Source organism: Hipposideros armiger, unplaced genomic scaffold (assembly GCF_001890085.2).
Source record: "Hipposideros armiger isolate ML-2016 unplaced genomic scaffold, ASM189008v1 scaffold_430, whole genome shotgun sequence".
NCBI lineage: Eukaryota > Metazoa > Chordata > Mammalia > Chiroptera > Hipposideridae > Hipposideros > Hipposideros armiger.
Window position 1 is genome coordinate 551,567 of NW_017731780.1, and position 22,207 is coordinate 573,773.

General features: G+C 36.4%; 1 protein-coding gene across 1 annotated transcript in view; it reads right to left on the reverse strand.

Moving 5' to 3' along the window:
* PCM1 (pericentriolar material 1) overlaps positions 1-21,138 on the reverse strand; it is a 95,655-nt gene extending 74,517 nt beyond the window's left edge. Inside the window, exons 1-8 of the mRNA XM_019664755.1 lie at positions 20,745-21,138; positions 19,120-19,186; positions 9,586-9,703; positions 7,927-8,172; positions 6,646-6,915; positions 5,771-5,941; positions 5,476-5,592; positions 3,758-3,946 (exon numbers count right to left, since the gene is read on the reverse strand). Of these exons, the coding sequence (XP_019520300.1) occupies positions 3,758-3,946; positions 5,476-5,592; positions 5,771-5,941; positions 6,646-6,915; positions 7,927-8,172; positions 9,586-9,681 (1,089 nt within the window). The 5' untranslated portion in view covers positions 9,682-9,703; positions 19,120-19,186; positions 20,745-21,138. The remainder of the gene's footprint in view (positions 1-3,757; positions 3,947-5,475; positions 5,593-5,770; positions 5,942-6,645; positions 6,916-7,926; positions 8,173-9,585; positions 9,704-19,119; positions 19,187-20,744) is intronic.
* Positions 21,139-22,207: the final 1,069 nt, after the last annotated feature.

Consider the following 22,207-nt stretch of genomic DNA (forward strand, 5'->3'; position numbering starts at 1 on the left):
GAGCAGATCATACCAGGTTAATGCCCTAAAAGTATCCTTGAAAAAAGACCAGACTAAAAAACATTCTTCCCCACGCCTATAAGTGATACTTAAAAACACCAACAAAACAAAGCAAAAACAAACACTATTTTCTAATTAAAGACAGAAATTTTAATCTGTTATTTTTATCTGATAATCTGACGTGAAAGGCTTTAATTTACTTGCATCACATTACATAAGCAAAAAATGAAGTGGAGAATTTTATATTTTATATCAAAAATATCACTAATTTTTATTTTAAAATATGTTGATTTAGCTGAGTCTGAGGACATAAAATAGGATACTTTAAAATTCCCCCCAAAACCTAGCATTTTGCTTGAAAGTAAAAGATCGCATTACTTTAAAACTAGATTTTAAGGGCTTAAAACTATTCAAATGTAACCCAACAAGAGAAAATAAAAGTCAATTAAGCAAAAAGACAAATTTAAATATAACTAAAAAACAATAAATTATAAGCCAAATTATGAATGAAATGTATACCATAATGGTATTTTTATTTTTCATCATTGACTTGCTTAATTAAAAAAACTTGTAATTTTACCTAATATTTACATATAATATTTCTATTAACCTAGAATACATTCTTTTCTGTCAAAACTCATCTTCTTAGTTCTAGCATATTTCAAGACTATTTACATCTTAAAAAAACAATTTGAAGGGGGATGGATAATTATCAATAGCTATCTTTCTCATATTTGATCCAAAATAATTTCATCAAAATCACTGGTAAAATGTAAAACCAAACCCAAATAGGTACAGATCTCAATAGAATAAGAGAAATCTCTCCAGACTGATACCAAATACTTCAGCAAAGTATCAATGGTTATTAATTACAAGAAACATTACAAAAATAAGGCAAAACATCATCTAGGTTAAAAATCCTCAAGAATGTACATCTATACCTAATTTATAATCCTCCCACCTCACAAAAATCGTTTAGACCTTAAAGTAGCTTGAAAGCTATCTGAAGAGTTTACTAAACAATTTGATATCATGGATTTTTACACTTTAAAAAAACAAGCTTTTAGAAGAACTTTAATCCTTGTTAGTCACATTTATTTGCAAAGCTTTGCTACTCTCATTATAAAGAATTCTGAACTATTTATTAAAGCAAACACAATTACCTTCAGATTTTTCACTAATCGAAAGATGAATTCCCAACAATTTTTTAAGTTAGGGAGGTTTATTACTGTTTAATAAGTTTGCATCCATAAAACAACATTCAGAATATTCAGAAAAACTGAGCTGAGGGAGGTGGGTGGGGACTATTATCAAATATAAAGAAAGGGAAGATGAGAAAATAAAAATAAAAATACTTAGGGATAAGAACAAGCCAAGAGAATGCTGCATGGAATAGAAATCCAAAAATGAAGCTAGGAGTATATCTACATTCAAACACATATTTTTATCTATACTTCTTGAATCACTTTCAACGAGCACATTTTTAATTTACAGATTATAAAACAAAAAAACACAACAAAATAAAAACAAACAAAACTTGGGTATGAAATCCTGAATTACATACAGGTTACAGTCCAATTTCAGAAAACCTTAAGTCTTCCTTTCCTCTACTCAACTGAGGTTCCTCCAATAATTCTTCATGGATCCGAATATATTTTTATAGCTAAAAAGTACTTCAGATAATATGTATTCCAATTTTGTTCATGTGAAAAGTAAGGAATTATATAAGCCCAGAGGAGATAAGCTGTGAATTTATCCAATATCACAGTTAGGGGAAGTCAAAATCCTAGGTTTAGTGGTTTTCACACCTGTGTGCCCCAAAATTATTCACTTCGATAGTTCTAAATACAGAAGTCTAACATAAGATTCTCTGAAGAAGCATAGTCCGGTTTGGGAGACAGAGCTAGCTCACATAAAATAACTGGAAATGATGAAAATAACAGCAAAAAAGGGTATAAAAGCTTATAAGTTCTGTAAGAGCTGAAATTAAGTGTAGGGGGAAAGATGAGTATGAAAAAATAATGGAAGGCATGAGTCTTTGTGGAAGGCTTCTTTTTAAAAATTATGCAAAATGTCATGAAGTTTTATAAAATATTCCACAAAACAGACTCTACCCTTGTAGGGAGCTCAAGAATATTAATCATTTCCTATTAAGCTGCAAGTCAAAAGATTGCTTTAAGCTCTGAATCTCAGTTAAGACCTCAACCTTTTTTTTCCTCCTCTTCTAACAGAATACTACATTTTGAAAAGATGTTAAAGAGGGAATGAAGGTGGAGTAGACACAACAACAGATTGTGATAGCAGAGAAAGAATAAAGTCAGATGGTGGGAATTAGGAATTTTTTTTAAGAAACTAAAATCATTTTATGAACAGAGTACTGATAGAACTACCCTAGGATGGCCCTAAGAATCAAAAGGTAAACAAGCCTCAAATTAGAATAAATTCCAAGCAAGTTTGAGAAGAGTATTCCTTTATAAAAATATTATCCAAAGAAACTTAAAAAGAGAAAAGTAGTTTTTAAAAGTAAATATAATGCCTTAGGAGAAAAAAGCAAAACTGGCAGATACTATGCTGTAGTAATTGTTAATTCTTAAGTTTTGTTTGTCACTATTCAGAAGACTTAAAGAGAAGAACAGTAAGTTCCAAAGGATATCTACTGTACTTCACATTCACTTTCTCTTCTCCAATGTTAGTGGTTTTAAAACTAACTAGCTACTTTATTTACTCTTCCACTGAATTGGGACACTTTTTGCTTAATACCTGATAGTAACATCACCAGAGATTATTTCAAAGTGTATCCTCAAACTCTTGTGGGAGTCAGGAAAAACAAAAGAGCCCAAATACCTACAGGTTAAGTTTTGACATTTTTAAACAGACACAAAAATATAAAATACGTATATAACAGAAAAGACTAATCCTAGGTAATAAGCTAGTAGTAAAACATATTAAATTAGTCCTATCTATACTCAATTATTAAAATAGTACTTTATTCTTGCCAAATGGATATGAGCACTTTTACAAATGCCATTTTTTTTTCAAACTGTTTAAGTGGAAGTACACAAATAGTTGCCTTTAAATCATTCCTGAGTGCCTTTATGCAAATCATAAGAAGTTAAAGAAAGAACATCTACAGCAAACATTAGGGAAAAAAATAGCAAAACCATTAGCAAACGAGTCACTGGGTAATTATTATCTAAAAAAAAAAAGATGGAAATGGTCTCCAGCAAGGAACATAAACATAAACTGAAACACTATAAAATATTTCATTCTTACAAAGACAGGAATATTAATAGCTTGCTCTATTTTCTTTTTCTTTAATGAATGACTACAGGAAATAAGAAAAATTTAAAAGGACCATCTTACTCCATGAACACAAATATCAGAAACAAAAGGCAAATAATGGTCCAGGGAAATATTTTGCTATATTTTGTGTTATATTTTGAGTTCTCAATAGCAAAAAAGGAAATGGATTAAAAAAAAAAAAAAAAAAAGGAAAAAGGGTTACAAGTCCTTCCTTTGTTAATGCAAATAAAAACAGCCACCAAATATAATCTATGGAGAGGAATAGAAAGCAGAAAAGATAAAAACAATAAAGGACAGCATTTTACTAAAGCAAATTACAGTACAATTAACCATATGTTAATAACTTATATATTTAAGAGTAACAGCAACAACAGAAAAGCAAATAAGGAAGAGGAAACATGAACAAAAGAGTTGCTCATTTAGAGACTTCCCAAGTTAATATTGTGAAGTATACCTTTGAGGGAAATCCACGTTTTCGGCTATATTTCCTATTAGGCCTCAGTTCCCTGTCATTCTGAGGAGGTCTGTCAACTTCCCCTTTTGGACTTGTAGTAACGTCAATGTCTGAAACCTGTTCTTGTGAAGCTGAATTCCCTAGTTTGTCCTCAATGCACGGCCGAATTCTCAGACTAAAAGATGCCTCCTTTATTAAATAGTGTAGCATATTAATTTCTTAACACAAACTTCTGTTTAACATACAAGCCAGCCTTGTAAATAAATACAAAAAATTTACCAATCCATCTTTTTAAAATTCAACCCACCCTCCCCCAAGTGGCAATAAACTTAATTAAGGTTTTTAAATTTCTGTACACTAGACTATTGCTCCTTGTAATTAAGTATCTTATCCTGGGCAATTCCCAAGCTATACAACTGCTGAAGCATATTTTAACATTTATGCTGCTATTAATCAACTTTCATAAAATCATGATTTTGTTATAAAACATTATCTTCACAGTGAACACTATATGTGCTAGTATATAAATTGTAATAATCAACCTAGTATATAAATTATAATAATCAACCTATACCATTCTCCACCCTTCCCCAACGGCATTCCTTTACCCACACGCCCTCAACCCTTCCATTTCTGCTGGAATGAAATGTGAGGAAGAAATTACTTCCAGCACCACTGGAAATAGTAGAACAATTTCCCCACAGTAGAATTCATTCTTCAACAACTGTTTGGATCAGCCCTTTTGAGTATCTCCTGGTGAAAATAATGTAGAGAAAAAAATTCAAATTTCCTCTTCAAATTAAGAAGGGCAGGAAAGAGAAAGGAGGCAGATAAGAAACTATGCATGTCCATACTAAAAGGAAACAAACCCTCAAATTCCTAATGCTGAATGGTATTTGGAACATATCTCAGAAACAAGAGATAGACGTATGTTGTTATCCTTTCACAAGAAAAGTGATTACTGTTAACAGGTTTTCAAGTTTACGAATGCATGGTTATAGGTGCATCTGTTACGCATAAAATAAAAATACTTAAAAGCAAACTTGTTTCAAAGCATACTAATTTCTATGAACTAAGTTTATTTCATAAATCTTTCTTCAAAAATAAATTCCTGATTATTTTTCAAAAGACGTATTTTAATAAATTTCATTTCACAGAATCAGAAATTATAGTCTTTTTCTCACTGAGACTAAATCACAATGAAAAATGCTATCTTGTCCCATTTTCATCTCAATTTTTCAGTCATCTGATTTGCTAGTTTTAGGCTAGCCTGAGAAATAAAAAATCCTAATAGCCTTACAGTGAGTCCTCAGTGACAAATGAACTTAGAGACTTTTCCAACAGACAATATGCTAAGCAATGATGCTCTACGCTTACAGCTCTTATATCCATGATGAATGTGAACGCTCCACTCCCTATGCTCCTCAAAATGAGTAATGCTGTGCTTAAAGAAACAAACTAGAAAAACCATGTTTATGTAAGCTGAAGATTGAAAATTATTAGATTTTAAAATCAACTATTAAAACTATTTTTAATGTTAATAAATAAAACTTTTAACTTCCATGTTTAAAAAGAATATAGTCAGCATTAATAATGTGAGGGTTTCTTCCCCAAAATGCACTTTGCATTAAGGAATGCCTATAAAAATATCATCCTAAAAAATGGAGGACAAGTTTAAGCCTTCATTTCTAGCACTGGAATACCAAAAGGCCGCTTACCGTGGTGTCTGAAGCCTCAGACTGCACATCTATGTTTAGCGATGTGCTCTCAGCTACAGAACCCGATCCCACAGCTGAATCTACAGTCCGCACATCCTCCTCCTCATTTTCTCTAGCCTGAAATATTTCAGTGGTACAAATCATACAACTATTAAAAGGCAATAAAATGTTATCATGGACGGCACGATTTTCTGAAAATATATCAATTCCTCTGGGGTGGGTGGCATCAGAATGTCATCAGTACATATACACTGATAATAACTTCATACATTACTTAAAAAGTCTAAAAACTTACAAGGATCTTTTGGAGAAATTTCATATATGACTTTTCTTGTTCTTTAAGGTGGTCTATTAGATGAGTAAGGCGCTCAACATTAGCAGATCTTTCATTTTTCTCTACAAGGTCTTCCCGCATGGAACTAGCTTTAGTAATATAGTCACGAATTTGAACCAGCCTGCTTACAATCTGCAGAGGGAGATATTTTTTAAAAAGAACATGAGAGTAAACAGTACGTAAAATTGAGAATAGTTCATTCAACAGCAACAATTTTATAGATTTCAAATTTCAGATATAACAACAAAAGATACTTCTAATTATTGTGTGAATTCATACATGCAAAAGATCTGAATCAAATTTAGAATTTAACCAAAATATAACTGACAACAGTAACAGCTCCAGTTAGTATTAATTTTAAAATTTCAAAATTAGATTTCATCTACATTACAAAAAAATTTTATTTATAGAACTGTATACAAACTATTACTTATATAATTTTTTCCTAATGTTTATTTATAAATTTCAAGTAGTATATTTTTGAAAGCACTTTTTTAAAAGAATCATATCATCATTTAAAATAATTCTTACAATCCATTAATCCCACTGTTCCCAACTCCCCTTTACTAATAATGGTCAATATTGCATTTGGCAGATAAACAGAAGCCTTGATTCACCTGAATATGTCATTTCTACAGTCATTTTGGGTAAAAAGAAATTCACAGTATTTTGAATAAATGTGATATTATAGATTAATGAGGGTCAGGGAGGTACTTTAATTCTACCTAACTAAAATTCCTATATGCATTACTTAATTTAATTTTTTTATGTTAATGTTTACACTTTGAGGTTTGTGAAAGCAAAGAGTAAAAAATAAAAAAAACAAATTTTATCACCTGGCTGCTGTCCATTGCAGGTTCTCCTCTCCCATCTTCTTCAGAGACTTGACAGTTTTGCAAAAGTTCATTACTTAAAGCAGAAGCAAACAACTCTTTACATTGTGCTGATCCAATGACTTCTCTTTTCTGAGGACTCGTAGCAGCATCTTTGCTCTTGTTAGTGTTAATCTGCATAGGCAAAAAGTTGAAGGGCTTTCGGTTCTCGCTAAGCTGACGTTTGTTGTTAGCAGCTGTTGCTCTACCTTGAGAATCACTTCCAATGCTTCTCTATATATAAAAAAGAAACCAAATCCACAAACATTACTCTTCCAATAATTAAAAAAAAAATAAGATGGTATACTTAGTTTCACCATCAGATACTGATTCAGGAGGTGTACATAAACAGCTTGTAGTAAGATTTGAAACAGCTTCAGATGTACAAAATTCTATTAAAATATCAAAATTTGATTAGCACTTCCTATTTCTAATTTTGTCAGACAATTCAACTGATGAATATGAGCAAGATTAGTGTAAATGAAGTACTAAGACTATGGACCATATTTATAACTCAGTGCTCGTCTTATTTGTTCACAGAATTTTATATAGGCTTTAGACCCAATGAATCAATGTTAATTAATATGAACATCAGCATAAAGATGTGTCTTTATGAAGCATTGTCTGAAAAAGCACTTAGCTCAGCAACTAGCATATAATATTAAATGTTCAATTATTAGTAAATAGGTGACTAAATGATATATGATCATCATCTTCACCATATCAGATATGATCTAACTTTATCCATATTTGGAAACCTGTTTATCTTTGTAAAGTACAGATGTGATAGTAAATTATCTATTAAAAGTTCATTACCATTTCTACTTGCTCTTAGTTCTAAACTTTATTTCAGTGATTAAATACAACCATAGTTTAAACTTGAGATTATCCAGCACATTCCACACTGAGCCAATGCTAAATATTCTAAACTGGATCTTCCTTTTTCCTTAATAGCAATCTTATTCAGTACTATCATGCAAAATTTAGTTTCATAATGAAATCATTTAAGTTAGTCATATGACAGAGTAATAAAGTCCAGAAAGGCTTGTCCTTAGCAACTTTAGAAATAAGACTCTGTTGCCCTTCAAAGAACACAGTACCATCACCACGGATTAAAATTCTTTTCATATGCACAGAAACTAAGAAAAGGAAATAAATATCTCAGTATTTTATTAAGACAAATTATTTCATCCATTTCAAATATTCCCCACGGTTATGACTTGATATTTAAAATAATTCACAAACCTGATCTAAATCACTGAAGTTTATCCGCTGTTTAAGTTTCTCTAATTCGGCTTGCTCTGGAACAGACATCTGAGTCATGTATCTACTATGTGGAAACGTATGCGGAGTCTTTGTCCTTCGCCTTGCAACTCCTGGTGATGACTCCGGAGAAATATCGTTAGTTACTCTCTTATCACTTTCTACACCAAACTTTTTCTTATTCTTTTCTGATGATCTATTTGCCTTCTTCTGTTGGCCACCCCAATCCTTTAAAAGAGTAAAGGCAAAATTCTTATCAAACCAGGAAAATAATTTGGTATGCTGATAAAAAATGTCAGTCAGTCTTAAAAATGAAAAAACACTGTTCACATACAGTCCTAGAGACAATTTATTGCTTCTACTAACCAATTTCCCATTATGTCTAGCCTAAATTTCATAGTGTCCTTCAAAAAACAGATTACTTTCCTTTTCATAGATCATTAACAAATAAATGTAAACCCCCAAACCCCAACTCTAGAGTCAGTCTGAATATTTTCAAAAGCATTTTTAGAAATGGTTCTTTACTGTATGTAAATTAAATAGTGAAATGAATTATAGATACCTTTACTGATCTCCTTTAAAGTCACTATGTATAAGAAGAAAACAGATCTATAATCAATCTGGGTTCTAAAGTAACCTGTTTTCTGAAAAAATGCTCCACTGTGTGACCCAAGGCAATTAATTTAACTTGCCACAGTCTGTTTCCTAATCTATAATATACTGTCCCCTTTAAAACACAATTTCAAAAAGCATACATAGAAACACAGTGCCTAGTATATGGTAAGTATAAACATAACTTATTATTTTTTATAAACAATGTATCACATAAGATCTGATAAAAAGACTTAATGTTTACCTAGAATACATTTTTATGTACTTAATTATACCCACATAACCTAACTCATTCAACAAAAAAGTCTATACATTCCCACCAAATAATTTTTTTAGCCTTTGCTAGTAAAACCTTTGGGATATTTTCCTCATTTGTAAAACTCCCTTCTCTACAAACTGTCCCTCTACCTCAACCCATGTGTGCGTGTTCCTGCCAACCTCCTGTTCTACCTACCCAACCCCATCCTAGCCATGGCTGACTGAAAAAGAGATGCACATCTAATTCAAATTGGGATAATCACATTCCTTAGAATTTCAAATTGTAACTAAGCGATAACCAGTCAGTATATAACCGCAGCCATAACTGAAACCTTTAGAAGGGCAGCTACAGTAAACCATGTGGACCAGGGAAGAAAGCCGGTCTGTGAAGAAAAGGTTGTGTTAAGCAGAAGCACTCAGAAGCAGAGTCAGGGTAGTAAAAAGGTAATTTTTAACAACCTTCTAGTTCCTTTTTCTAGTCCTTTCCTAAAACCCAGCTTTATTCAATTGTTTTGCATAAAACGTCGTTATATCCTTATTTAAAAAACTTCCTTTTTGGTTTAAGCTAACTCAAGTGATATCTGCTACCTGCAAACAAAAATATCTTCAACTAATACAACAAATAGGCCCAGCGTCATTTAATATCTTGGCCAGCAAGTAAAAATGTGTTTACTTTACAAAGAGTTTCTGTGAGTTCGATATGGCTAAGTCAAGGGGAAGTTGCAATTTCACACTACTTGTCAACAACACACTACCAATAAGATATCATACCATGTTGTTGAGTCGGTCGTCAACACCCTCATTGGTCCAGTTTGGTAAATCCTGGTCATTCACACTTTCTTCAAAAGGACCTCCTCCTGTGGCCATACTGGCTTTAACAATTAATTTTCTGTAAAACAAGTGAAAACCAACCATTTAACACGTAAAAACGAACTCTAATTTTTAAACCATTCCATGAAGCTTAGCAATATAAAGGAATCTCAGAAAACTTGATTTTATAAAACAAAAAGAGGGACTGGGGTCTGGCCGAGTGGCTCAGTTGGTTAAGAGCGCAAGCTCTGAGCAACAGGATCACAGGTTCGATTCCCAAATGGGCCAGTGAGCTGCCAACAGGCGGCAGGATGCCTCAGCTGGTGAGAGCACGTGCTCCTAACAACAAAGTTGCCGGTTCGACTCCTGCATGGGATGGTGGGCTACACCTACCCGCAACTAAGATTTAACATAGCACCTTGAGCTGAGTAGCTGCGAGCTGCCAACAGGCGACAGGATGGCGACTGGACTTGGAGCTGAGCTACATGCGCCCTCCACAACTAAGATTGAAGGACAACAACTTGGCTGTTCCCCTTCCCCAATTCCCCAACACTGTTCCCCTCCCCCAATTCCCCAATTAAAAATAAAAATAAAAAGAGGCACTGTCAACCACTCATCACAAGCAAATTGATTTAGCTGTTGAAGGCATATTATGATTTACATGAGTTCAACAGCTGGAGTGATGGTGAGGGGAAGGCAAACCTCGGAATAGACACTAAGTATACTGGCCTGCAAGCTTTAAGATTATTTTATTTTATTTACTCAATACGGTCCTTAAAGGTAAGGAGGCAGGAAAAAGTTATTAATAGCTAGAACCAAAAGTGCTCTTAGAAAAGAACCTAAAGACGCCCTCCCTTGCCAAAGACCTGGGCATTTGCTTTGTGTCAAAGATTCAGAAGGCAAAACTGCTCTGCATGAAACATGGAGAAAGGTTTGGTTTCATAAGGAAATAATGTAATGGTAAGCAAGATGAGGAGACGGCAGGAAGAAGTAGAACTAAAAAGAATAGTGGCGAAAAAACACTTTAAAAATATTGGTGCCTACTACCCTATTTTATATTGTAGTGCTGAGGATATGAAAATCAAGGAAGATACTGAATTTCATACCTGGGTCAAAGAGATGAGAAACAGAAGCAGTAATGGTAGAAGCAGAGGTTCAGAAGCAGAGATGATCATGAGAAACTAATATCTTTACATATCTGGTGGAAGACTTTGGATTTCCACTGGGTATGGAACTGCACAGGTTGGAAGACTGAGTGAAAAAGGAGACGGTGAGATAACTTTTATGATTCAAGGGGGAGGGAAGGTCCTTAGACATCAGGGTTATAATAGATTTCTCCTTTTACAAACAATAACACTAACATTCAAAGAGGTTAGATAATTTTGCCAAGGTCATTCAGCTTAAAATGTCGAAGAGTAATACAAATCCCAGATGCTTTGATTCTAAGATCCTACTTTACACCATTCACTAGAGCACAACATTAAAATGATTATCATCCAGCACAAAGTAGTACTTATTCCATGGATGTTTTAATGCTAGGATATCTATTAGAATAGTATATTAACAGATGACGTAGCAAGTTCAATTTTATCATCTCAAATGTCATAAAAGTCAACACTTCAAATTTGAAAAAAAAAATCGTAAAAAGTACAATACATTGACACTTCCTTATAATTATATGTATTTTATACTGTTTGATTTTTTTCAAGGAGCATATATTACTTTAATAAGTTTCTACAGGGCCGACCGAGTGGCGCGATGGTTAAGAACTCGCTTGGGATGCCAGAGGGCCCCGGTTCGGATCCCACATGTGAGGGCCAGTGACACTGCCCTCCACAGCTAAGATGCTGAACAACAGCTCAGCCTGGAGCTGGGTTGCCGTGAGTCGCCGGCGACGGCATAGGCTCAAGCCCCTGTGGCAGTGGGTGGCCATGGGCTACCGTGTGTAGCCAGCAGCCAGCGTGTGTAGCCATGAGCCAGCGTGTGTAGCCAGCAGCCAGCGTGAGCGGCCAGCAGCCGCAGTGAGCGGCCGTCCAGAAGCCGGCGACTGATCTGCCTCGCCCGGAAAGAGCGCAATGATGGTGTCAACTTGGGCCAGTGAAGCAACGTCCTCCACAACTAGACTGAAGAACAAAACAACAGCAACTTGTCTGTTCCCCTTCCCCCAATTCCCCAGCACTGTTCCCATCCCCCCAATTCCCCAATAAAAATCTTTAAAATAAATAAATAAATAAATAAATAAGTTTCTACAGAGCTGAAAGAAGTATTGTTTTAAACCAATAACCAAAAATTTTAAAATAAGACATGAAGGCCATCTTTATTAAAGACCAAAACAAGAATGCCACGTATCAGTTATTTAGCACTGTTTTGAAAGTTCTAAAAAAACAGAAAATATGGAATATTTATACTGAAAAGAGAAAAGGTGGTATTTTTTTTTTAAGATTTTATTGGGGAATTGGGGGAGGGGAACAGCGCTGGGGAATTGGGGGAAGGGGAACAGACAAGTTGCTGTTGTTTTGTTCTCCAGTCTAGTTGTGGAGGATGTTGCTTCACTGACCCAAGCTGGCACCATCATTGCGCTCTTCCCAGGCAAGGCAGATCAGTCGCTGGCTTCTGGACGACCACTCACGGCGGCTGCTGGCTGCTCACGCTGGCTGCCGGCTACACATGGTAGCTTATGGCAACCCACTGCAGCAGGGGACTGCAGCCTACGCCATCGCCGGCGACTCACGGCAGCCCAGCTCCAGGTCGAGCTGTTGTTCAGCATCTTAGCTGTAGAGGGCAGTGTCATTGGCCCTCATATGTGGGATCTGAACCAGGGCCCTCTGGCATCCTAAGCCAGTTCTTAACCAATGGGCCACTCGGCCAGCCCAAAGTGGTATTCTTAAATAAGATGCATTGAAATACCTAGAGAACTTGAAAACGCCACCAATGGCCTCTTAGAAAATATACCATGGGAAAATAATGCCACTGTTCCCCAAAAAATAAAGTATCTAGGAATAATATTATTTTGCTCTATGTGAAGCATTATGAAACTCTAAAAAAAATAATAAGAGATAATTTTAATAAGTAAAAAAACAAACTACCTTTCCTGGTGAGAAGACAAATGTAAACACCATTTTTTTCCTAACTGTACAAGCTTATTCTGACAAAGGAAGTCAGAATAAACAAGTCAGAAAAAAAATTTTAATATCTGAAAAATAAAAGCAAGAGTAGCAACAATAGAAGTTGGGAGAGTAGAAAATTAGTTCTAAGATATTCAACCACATTGAGTGACTACACAGTTAAATTAGTTCCGCCCGAAAAAAATCCTCAAATATACCCAACTAGAAAAAAGAAATGAGAAAAATGAATTATATCTAACATCTATATGTTGGTTATATATATATGCCAAGCACCATGCTAAATATTTTATGTGCATTTTATCAATTAATCCTCACAACTCTATAATGTAGGATTATTTCATTGATGGGACAATTTGCTAACAATTTTGAAAAATATTTCGAGTTTAACAGTCTTTTTTAACTGGGATTCTTCATTTCAAACACAAAAATGATCTGAATGACTATTTTTTCAATTCTTCCAAGGATGGTACATACCAAGTACCATCCCAGGCACAGAAGAGGAATTCACAGTAAACAATGGATGCCTTAGAGCATAAGAGTTTAATTCTCGCCAATTGAAAAAGGCCGCCTTATACCATAAACAGCAAGATAGTAGATAAAAAAATATTTTAAAAGTCAAAGAACAGACACATAAAAAAATAGAATGGACTTTAAAAAGAGAGATCTGACTAATTTGGAATGCAGAAATAAGAAGGAAAAAACTCAACAGATTTTATTCACATAAAAGTGAATCCTAAGTACGCTCAAAATAAACAGTAAATGACAAATTGGGGGGAAAAAACTAAAAGAAATATGAAGTATACAGTTACTATCTTTACTATATGAAGAATTTGTTAAAAATAAATAACACAAACAAAAACGACTAAGCAAAATACCCAAGAAAAATAAGTATGATAGGGCAATTTACAAAGAAATCAGTAAACATAAAATGATACAATATTAATAATAGAATCCAATAGAAAATTTAAATAAGGGACTATTAAATTTACTCAGTGTTACCTAATCCTAATGACAGCAAAGGGAAGCCAGAGGTCTCAGTCACTATGATGAGAATGTAAACTTATATAACCTTTCTAAAATGCATTTTGTCAATACTGTATCAAGAATTAAAACTGGGGGCCGGCCGAGTGGCGCATTGGTTAAGAGCTGGCTTGGGACGCCAGAGGGCCCCAGTTCGGATCCCACATATGAGGGCCAGTGACACTGCCCTCTACAGCTAAGATGCTCAACCTGGAGTTGGGCTGCCATAAGTCGCCGGTGACCGCACAGGCTGCAGCCCCTGCTGCAGTGGGCTGCCATAAGCTACCGTGTGTGGCTGGCAGCCAGCGTGAGCGGCTGGCAGCCAGCGTGAGCGGCCAGCAGCCGCTGTGAGTGGCCAGCAGCTGCTGTCAGTGGCCGTCCATAGGCCGGCGACTGATCTGCCTTGCCCGGGAAGAGCACAATGATGGTGCCAACTTGGGACAGTGAAGCAACGTCCTCCACAACTAGACTGAAGAACAAAAGGACAGCAACTTGTCTGTTCCCCTTCCCCCAATTCCCCAGTGCTGTTCCCATCCCCCAATTCCCCAATTAAAAAGAAAAAAAAAATTAAAACTGAGTTTTGACTCAGTAGCTAACCTAAGGAAACAACTTTAACCTTTTTACCGCGTTAACTGATTTCAAGTCTGTTCTCCAAAATGTGTCAAAAATCCACAGAAAATAATTACAGTATTTATATTTTTCAGTAAATACAGTTAAGGTGCTACGTTTTATTAATGTCAATTGTTACTTAAAAATATAAAAATTTCCTGTTGTTTTTCATTCTTGAGAAACACTAAAATATAGAAAAATGTACATCTGCTTTCCTAAACTTCCTTTCTGGAACACTGAGCTTGAGGGGTAAAGTCGAATGCCATCGTCAGCGGCATGGAAATATCATTTCACTATAGACGAACGTCACAGCGAAAATGTTAAATATGGAGGGGGCACTATAATGAAGTTGTTTATCATGCTGTAATTGTGGCCCATTGCAAACAAACAAAATATCAAAGGACAGGCTGAATGCTATTAGGCGACAGTACCCCATAAACACATAATTATGAAGGCTGAACAATACTGCCTGTGCTTATATCATCTAATAGCATAAAAGAGGAAAAAAGCAATGCAAAATTGCACACAGATTTTAAGAAAATACACATATACTACAATGCTTGTATGAAAGCAATTGTCAGTTACAGGGGTAAGAGTACGATTTTGCCTCTTTTTTCTGTCTTATCAATTTTCAGCAATACTTTACACTATTTTTTATACTATAAATATACTTAAGAACTTTACAAAATAATTGATACCCAGAGAGAAGTATGTCCAGTGAACTGAAATAACCCATTTTAAAAAACTAAACATTTTGCAACTAGGAGCTCAAAAAATACATTTGCAGTAGAGGTGATACTGTATTTAAAAGTAGTAAAAGCAAACTGTCTAAAAATGTGAATTGGAATAGAAATTAAGGTTATTTAAGTAAAAACTCTTACGTATCAAATTTTTTTTTCAAAACAGAGATTGTTATACTTTCTATCAGTAGAGTAATAAAGTTTACTTTAAGATAAATTTGTTAAGAACATATTTGGAGATATAATGTTTTATATTCTATTTTTACATTATGATAAATTCCTCCTCAAATGAAGAATTTCTAAGGATCTATTTATAGGCTAATGACTAAACACTATTAAAATAAGTTTCTAAAACAATTTAAATACATTAAAATTAGTTTGGGGAAAATAGATCAAATATTTTTTCACTCTTTCTTAAAATACCATTTACTAAATAAAGTCTCTTAAGTTTATAAAATAAACATCTCTCTCTACTGCTATATTGTGACTGATATACAATGAGATAGTGTATTTAACAACATAATGATACCAGATGTGTTTAAAAGGCACATCCCTATATAAATAAAATTATTAGCATGAAACTAAAGAAATAATTACATGTGGATGAATTCTCAATGTTAACATACAGCTGATTTCTCTAAGAGAGTAACTATCTCCCCTATAAAAGTTAAAAAATAAAGGCAAGTCGCTTCTCTCTTCTTCACGCCAACATCTCTAATCACCTCAAAGTCACCATCAAAGATATAGAACGTCTACATTCTAAATTTTATTCTGTAGCATACTAATATAAACTATCCAGGGCATAAGAAAAATGATTAGCTTTAGACAGGCAGAAAAACATCTCTTCACTGAAGCGGAAAGGGGAAAGGCGAAATTGGATAAGGCTGGTTAACAGATTTTTGTGGTTGGAAGTTCAGGGAGTTCGTAAGCGATATGAAGTAGAAAGAATTGTTGTTTAAATGTGAGAAGGTGAGATGGCAATGTCTGAAAGATTTAAGACAAGGGAATGACTGGGGAGCATTAAGGCCCAAGGTAAGAGCAGAGAACATTCATTGATGTCGCTAATCCGCAGTGTGAATTTCTTTTTCCCCAGCAGTACTCATCAGCCTTGGTATAATAAACATGCCATTGAATCCATCTAAGGTTGGGATTTTTCCAGGCAGGTTTAATAGAAAGACAATAAGATGGAAAAGGTGAAACCACTGGAATACAATTGGTGCAAGTGATGGATGATGATATGGGGATAAAAGAAAATTCTACTTTAAAAAATCACTTCTAGGCATCCTCTGACCTACTAAAACGTTGAAATTATTATACGTTTCATTTAGTTATTTCTGACAGCCTTATTTGGCCCTCTTATCTTACAAAGATACGAAATGCAAAAATACAATTTATCAGCTCCTTTCAGTGACTGATCTTTCTGAAGCAAATCCTGTTGCAGAATTCACTATAGAGAAGTGTTATATATATCTAAGTAGAATATCACAGCATTAATCACCATGAAAATACCTATGACTAAGGTTCACTTTCAAAATAAGAATACAAAGAGCTTCAAAGAAATTAAATTATCAAGAAAAAAGATTATTTTCCTAAAATCTTTGAAGTTCAGATATTTCTCAATTGCACTAAATTATTCATAATCATCTCTTCTCAACTGACCACTGTAAATCAAGGTTTTAAAACCAAATAAAACAACATATACAGTTTTTTCCTAAATATTTACTTAAGAGTCACAAATACCCAAAGTTGGCATTTTATGTATCTGTACAAATTTTCTAAAGGTTGCATTATTTGGGGTATTTCTTCTACTAATCATAAAAAGGAAATACTGCGTACACTGTTTTGAGTCTTAATGCAGTGTACAATGAGCACTTTTTATGGAAACTCAGGAAAAAATGCATTAAGTATTTGGTATTACATACATTCTCCATCTGTTCCCAAACATTCCTCCTACTTCTTTGGCTTCAATAAAATTCCAATCCCTCTGAAAGCACTATTTCCTTGGAAATCCTTCTTTAAAAATGCTACTCTTCCTAATCCCCCAGATTCATAGGGAAAGGATACAATCTGCAACCTTATTTATTTAACTCATGCTTAATTTTCCTCTTTTGAACAAATTAGCCATCAAAAATATCAATCCCCCTATCTTGGGCACCATTTCCCACTCTCCTCCCCAAGAGAATATTGCAATTTTGATAACCACTGGCTCATGATTTCACTCTCCATCCACTTTATTCCCTGCTTGCATGACCTGAACAATTGCAATGATTTTTCTAAAACTTTGTCCTCAATTCCAACATCCATCTCATCTCTCTATTCCAATCCTGTTTTCACTCTGAAGTGGTAATTTGTTCAAGATCTCGAACTTCTGAAGTCCCTCTTTCTGATCATAAATTCTTGCATTCTGTCTCTCTCATTGTCTCCTTCCTGCTGAATCTGTTCTTGACCCTGTCATTTCTCTCTCCAGGAATCCACCCAAGTAAGCCATACCAATTCTGTCAAGTCAATCCTGAATAAACCCCACTACGTGCTTTCTCTGCTTCTACTCTCAAACAGTGTCAAGCAGTGGGGGAACAGTTATAAAGTGGCACTGCCTATGTCCACCATCAGGTATACTAAGTTATACCACACACACACACACACACACATGAACCTTTTCAAAATGTAAGTTTACTCCATGAGGTAAGGCATCTGCTCTATTTTGCTCACTGCCATATCTACAGCACATTAAGTAGCATACGTAGGTACTCAATTAAATTTGTAAGATGAATGTATTGCTATGTATCCCTTGTTGGCTTCTTACTGAATTCCCTAGTGTGATAATTCCAAACGCTTTATATTTCTTTCCAAGTCTCAAATATACTTGCCTCCTTCACAAGAGCCAAATCCCCTATTGAGAAAACCAAGGTCTTTTAATGTGAGTTAACTCAATAGCCCTATGTTTTTATTTCATCTTATCCATCTTCCCTAATGTGTTAAAAGGAAAATTAGTTTATAACTGATTTTATAATTCTTATTATTTTACCAAATTCCTACTATATAATCTAGTGTTAAGAACGCTAATATATGCACTAATATTTGACCTTTGCCGAGTTCAATTTTTCTTGTTCTACTCTGATCCAGTCTTCCAATTAAAAAAGAAAATACTACTGAGAAGTATAAGATGTAAATCAACTGTCAGTCCTTATTTTCTCATGATGATCAGTTTATTTCATAATAGAGCTGAAGACCTATCTGCTTTCCTAGAAAGCAAAAACATACTGAACAATTTTTTTAATGGACTGTCTTAAAATTCTAACAGAACTAAATTCAGACTCAGTTTCTGAGATTTTCTTAAAAGAACAATTATTTCAAAAACTCTTTTAACAACAATTTCTTCTAATCCCCATTTTTAGTTATTTAATTTCTAAATTGTCCTTAGCAAACTTCAGTTTCCTTCAATGAATTTATATTGACTTTTCTGTTGGTCAGAGAATATCTTTACATAACCGGCATTTGATAATGACTATGCATAGAAACTAACGTTTAAAGTAATTTTATAAAGCTAAAAGCAAAAAAACCGCACTTCAGTCAATAGTATATATAACAACCTCAAAAAGTAAAGTTCGTAAATAAAAAATATGAACAGCCAATTAATAGAAAAGTTGTAGAAAATGACTTAAGATGAAATGATTTTGCTATACAAACAGCTGTTATAGGACAAATTCGAACTCAAATGGACTGAAAAAATTCTATGAAGACAAAGACATTTCAAAAGGTATTACATAAACTATTCTAGTATTTTATAATTAGGAATGGCATGGCTCCTTTCTAACAAAAGTATGAAGTCAGGCTAAAGTGGCATGCCAAAAAGCAGGGCAAACAGGGCAGCAAACCCAGATGGTGTGTTTACTAAGTAGAGGGAGCCCTCAACCATGCACTGGTATTTTGACAGCATTCTCCATCGTAAAGTATTCTACTATAACAGGAAGGACAATACATATATAAAGACATCCAATTACCTGTTAGAAACTAGTTTTTGCAGCTCAGAAACAGCTCTTTTCCTGCTTCACACTTCAAAGCTGTTGCCTGCATTTGATTAAAACAAAACAAAACAAAAAAAACTTCAGTAAATTATTTACACTTGAGGTATAGAATAACAAATACTACTATATTTATAACCTAAAATGTTTAGAAAATCAACAGAAAAGAAAAAATCCAGTATTTTAAACTCAAGCTACTTTAACCCTTTTGAAAAACAATGTGATATATATAAATGTTTAAATCCTCCAAACTTGTAAGAGCAAACGTGATACCTACTTTGGAAGGTAAGGCCAATGGTTAACTCTAATGATCACGTAAAAATCCATGCCAAAGTTTACTCTTCCGACTGATCAAGTCATTACCTTCCTATTCACCTAAACGATTCAAGAACTTTGTCTATCCCACGAAGAAAATAAGTTTATTTATTTAAAAGCTAGGTTTCATAATAACCTTGTCACTACACAAACACAAGATTTGCCTTCTGCTCAACTCAGTATTTTAATGGTTTCTTTCCAGTGGCTCCCACGGGGAAGGTGATAGGGAAAAGAAAGGAGCAGGTGCACCGCGAGCTCTGCAACACCCACTCCAGTAACTAGAGAATACCAGTAGGCGGAGTCTGGAAAGCAGTTATGGGGTGGGGGTGGCAGGGGCGCCCAGAAAGCCCGCTTCTTCCAGCGCCAAAACACGATCCGTCACCGGTAAGGCACAAGACACAAACCTCAAACCGGCTAAAAAAAATTTTTTTCTCCCCTAGACAAGGCGAACTCCTGAGGCAGCGGGAAGAAAAGTTTGGAGGACCCGCCTCCCTAGCGGGGCCTACTACTACCTAATCCCCAAACACCAGTTTCTGCAAAGCAAGCAACGTTTTCCAAATCCCATCTGGCGTTTAGTTTTCCCCATACTAAGTTCATTCTAACTGGACTGCAGTATGGGATAGGGAAGGGGAGAAATGGGACGGGGGTAGGTGAGAGCTATAAAATTAACATTCCCCTCGCAAGTATAAAGCCGCACTTAGCCCAAGTCAGGAACGCCTCCCGCGGCTCTTTTGCTCTAAGGATACCCGAGACAGCAGAAATCCCGCAGCTCTAACCCAAAAGTCGCGTATCTCCTCACCCGCCCTTCCTCACCCGAAATTCTGGACATTAAGAGCCCCACAGAATGGAGTTTGTGGGGTGGGTGGGAAGGGGCGCAATGATGGAGACTAGCCACTAAGGCTCCTCGTTATGGAAAAATAGATCCCCTGCCTCTGGCAACCAAAACCCCAACCCCGGCTCCGCTTCCTCCGTTCGCAAGGCACCCGGCGCAGGACGGCCTCCTCTCCAAGGCCAGAAAAATAGAGGGGAGGGGAGGCAAGAAGAGGTGTCTGCAGTCGCTAACGAGTGTCTAGATGCTCACCGCGAGATCGCGTCGGTCAGTCCCGGGGAGGGGGCGGACTGTCTGCTAGGGAACATGAAGCAGGCAGCAAGAAGACCCAGGAGCCCACGAAAACGCGTGGGCCCGAGGCCAGGCCCTACAGGGTCAAGTGTCCCAGAGCCGTTGCTCTCCCGCCGCTGCGCGCCGCACTGCCCTCGGTTGCCAAGGGCTGGGGACGCGCAGGCATTACCTGTAAACGAAGCAGCCGCTCCTGCCAAGGGCGGAGTAGCGGTCAGCCCCCACGACCCGCCACCGACAGCGGTCCTCCCTTACAGACCGCGGCAGGGAGAGTCTACACGTTCCCTGGCTGCCTAGGGCCCAATGGCCGCCTTCTCTACTTTAGCCAGTCGGCGCCAACCGCCGCAGCCACCGCCATCTTAGGATCTCATTGTGGTGGGAGAAGAGGGGCGGGGGGACTGCAGAGGGGGCAACGCGCGGTGAGACGTGCGCCGTCTCCTCGGCAACGGCCGCGCGCAGGCGAGAACTCCCCGCGGCCTAAGCCGCAGTGCGATCAACGCTGTAGACGGGAATCACGTGACCCGCCACAGTCTGTGGGATCGTCTCTGGCTCTGCAGCCAGACTCCAATTACATCCAACGAACATCCAGAGACAGACTACACATCCCAGAATGCCAACTCGACCCTGGGATATAAACTCCTGCCCTTCCGCCACGAGGGAGATGAATACAAATCCCAGCGTGCTGTGCGATTTCCGGCGCTGGTCGCGCTATGGGGGGCTCGCGGCCCGCGCGGAAGTGGATTAACCCCACCCCTCTTCACTGTCCCGCCACCCCACGCCCCTCCCCTTTTTGGAGGCTGGAAGAGCCCCGAAGGTGGCGTGCCTTCTTGTTTTCCGTGGGGGCGTCAGCTCCGGACCGTGCCGGAAGGAGGAGAAAAGACCAAAGACAGGGATAGCTCTTCTAGTCCCTGGCCACCCACGAAAGGATGGAAACAAAAGGGCCTTTACTATCTCGCCCTAGGTTTATAGGTGAAGGATAAAGCCACGGGAGTCAATGGGCTGGAAGTCGTATAGTTGGAGAATAATAAATGTTAATAATTAATATCTCCTTGGAGTGTCCAACTTTTTCCTTAGAAGAACCAGATGATTTACATCAAATTTAATATCGAGAAATTGTCTCTAAAACGAAATGCTGAATTCTTTTGCGCTCTTCTATCAGCAGCAGATTTTTTTTTTTAAGGTTGGTAAGTTGACAGGTTCTCTCGTAAAACAAGCAAAAAAACGCAACAAGGGGATAATTAAGGCTTCCGGTGTGCCCACCTGAAAAGTTAAAACACCAGTCAGTGTTACTTGAGTGTAAGGGCATTCTATTTTTAGACAGTTTGTAATTGTGGGACAAGTTTGTTTCAAGCAAAATAAGGAACGAAGAATGGAGAGACCTGTGTTCCGACAACAAATTCTTCTCAATAACCAACAGAAATTGTTCGCAAAACCAATTAATAGAACTCAATACATAATTTAGATGAATTAAGCTCTTGCAGCCTACTGTAACTTGCTCCTGTATGCAGTGCAATGATCTTGGACACTATTTTTTTGTGATGCATTTTTGTAGTACTTTCTGTGTGTCTAACATTGCTAATTAGGTAACAAAAATATAGCCCCTGCCCTTGAAGAAGTCATATTTTAGTGAATGAT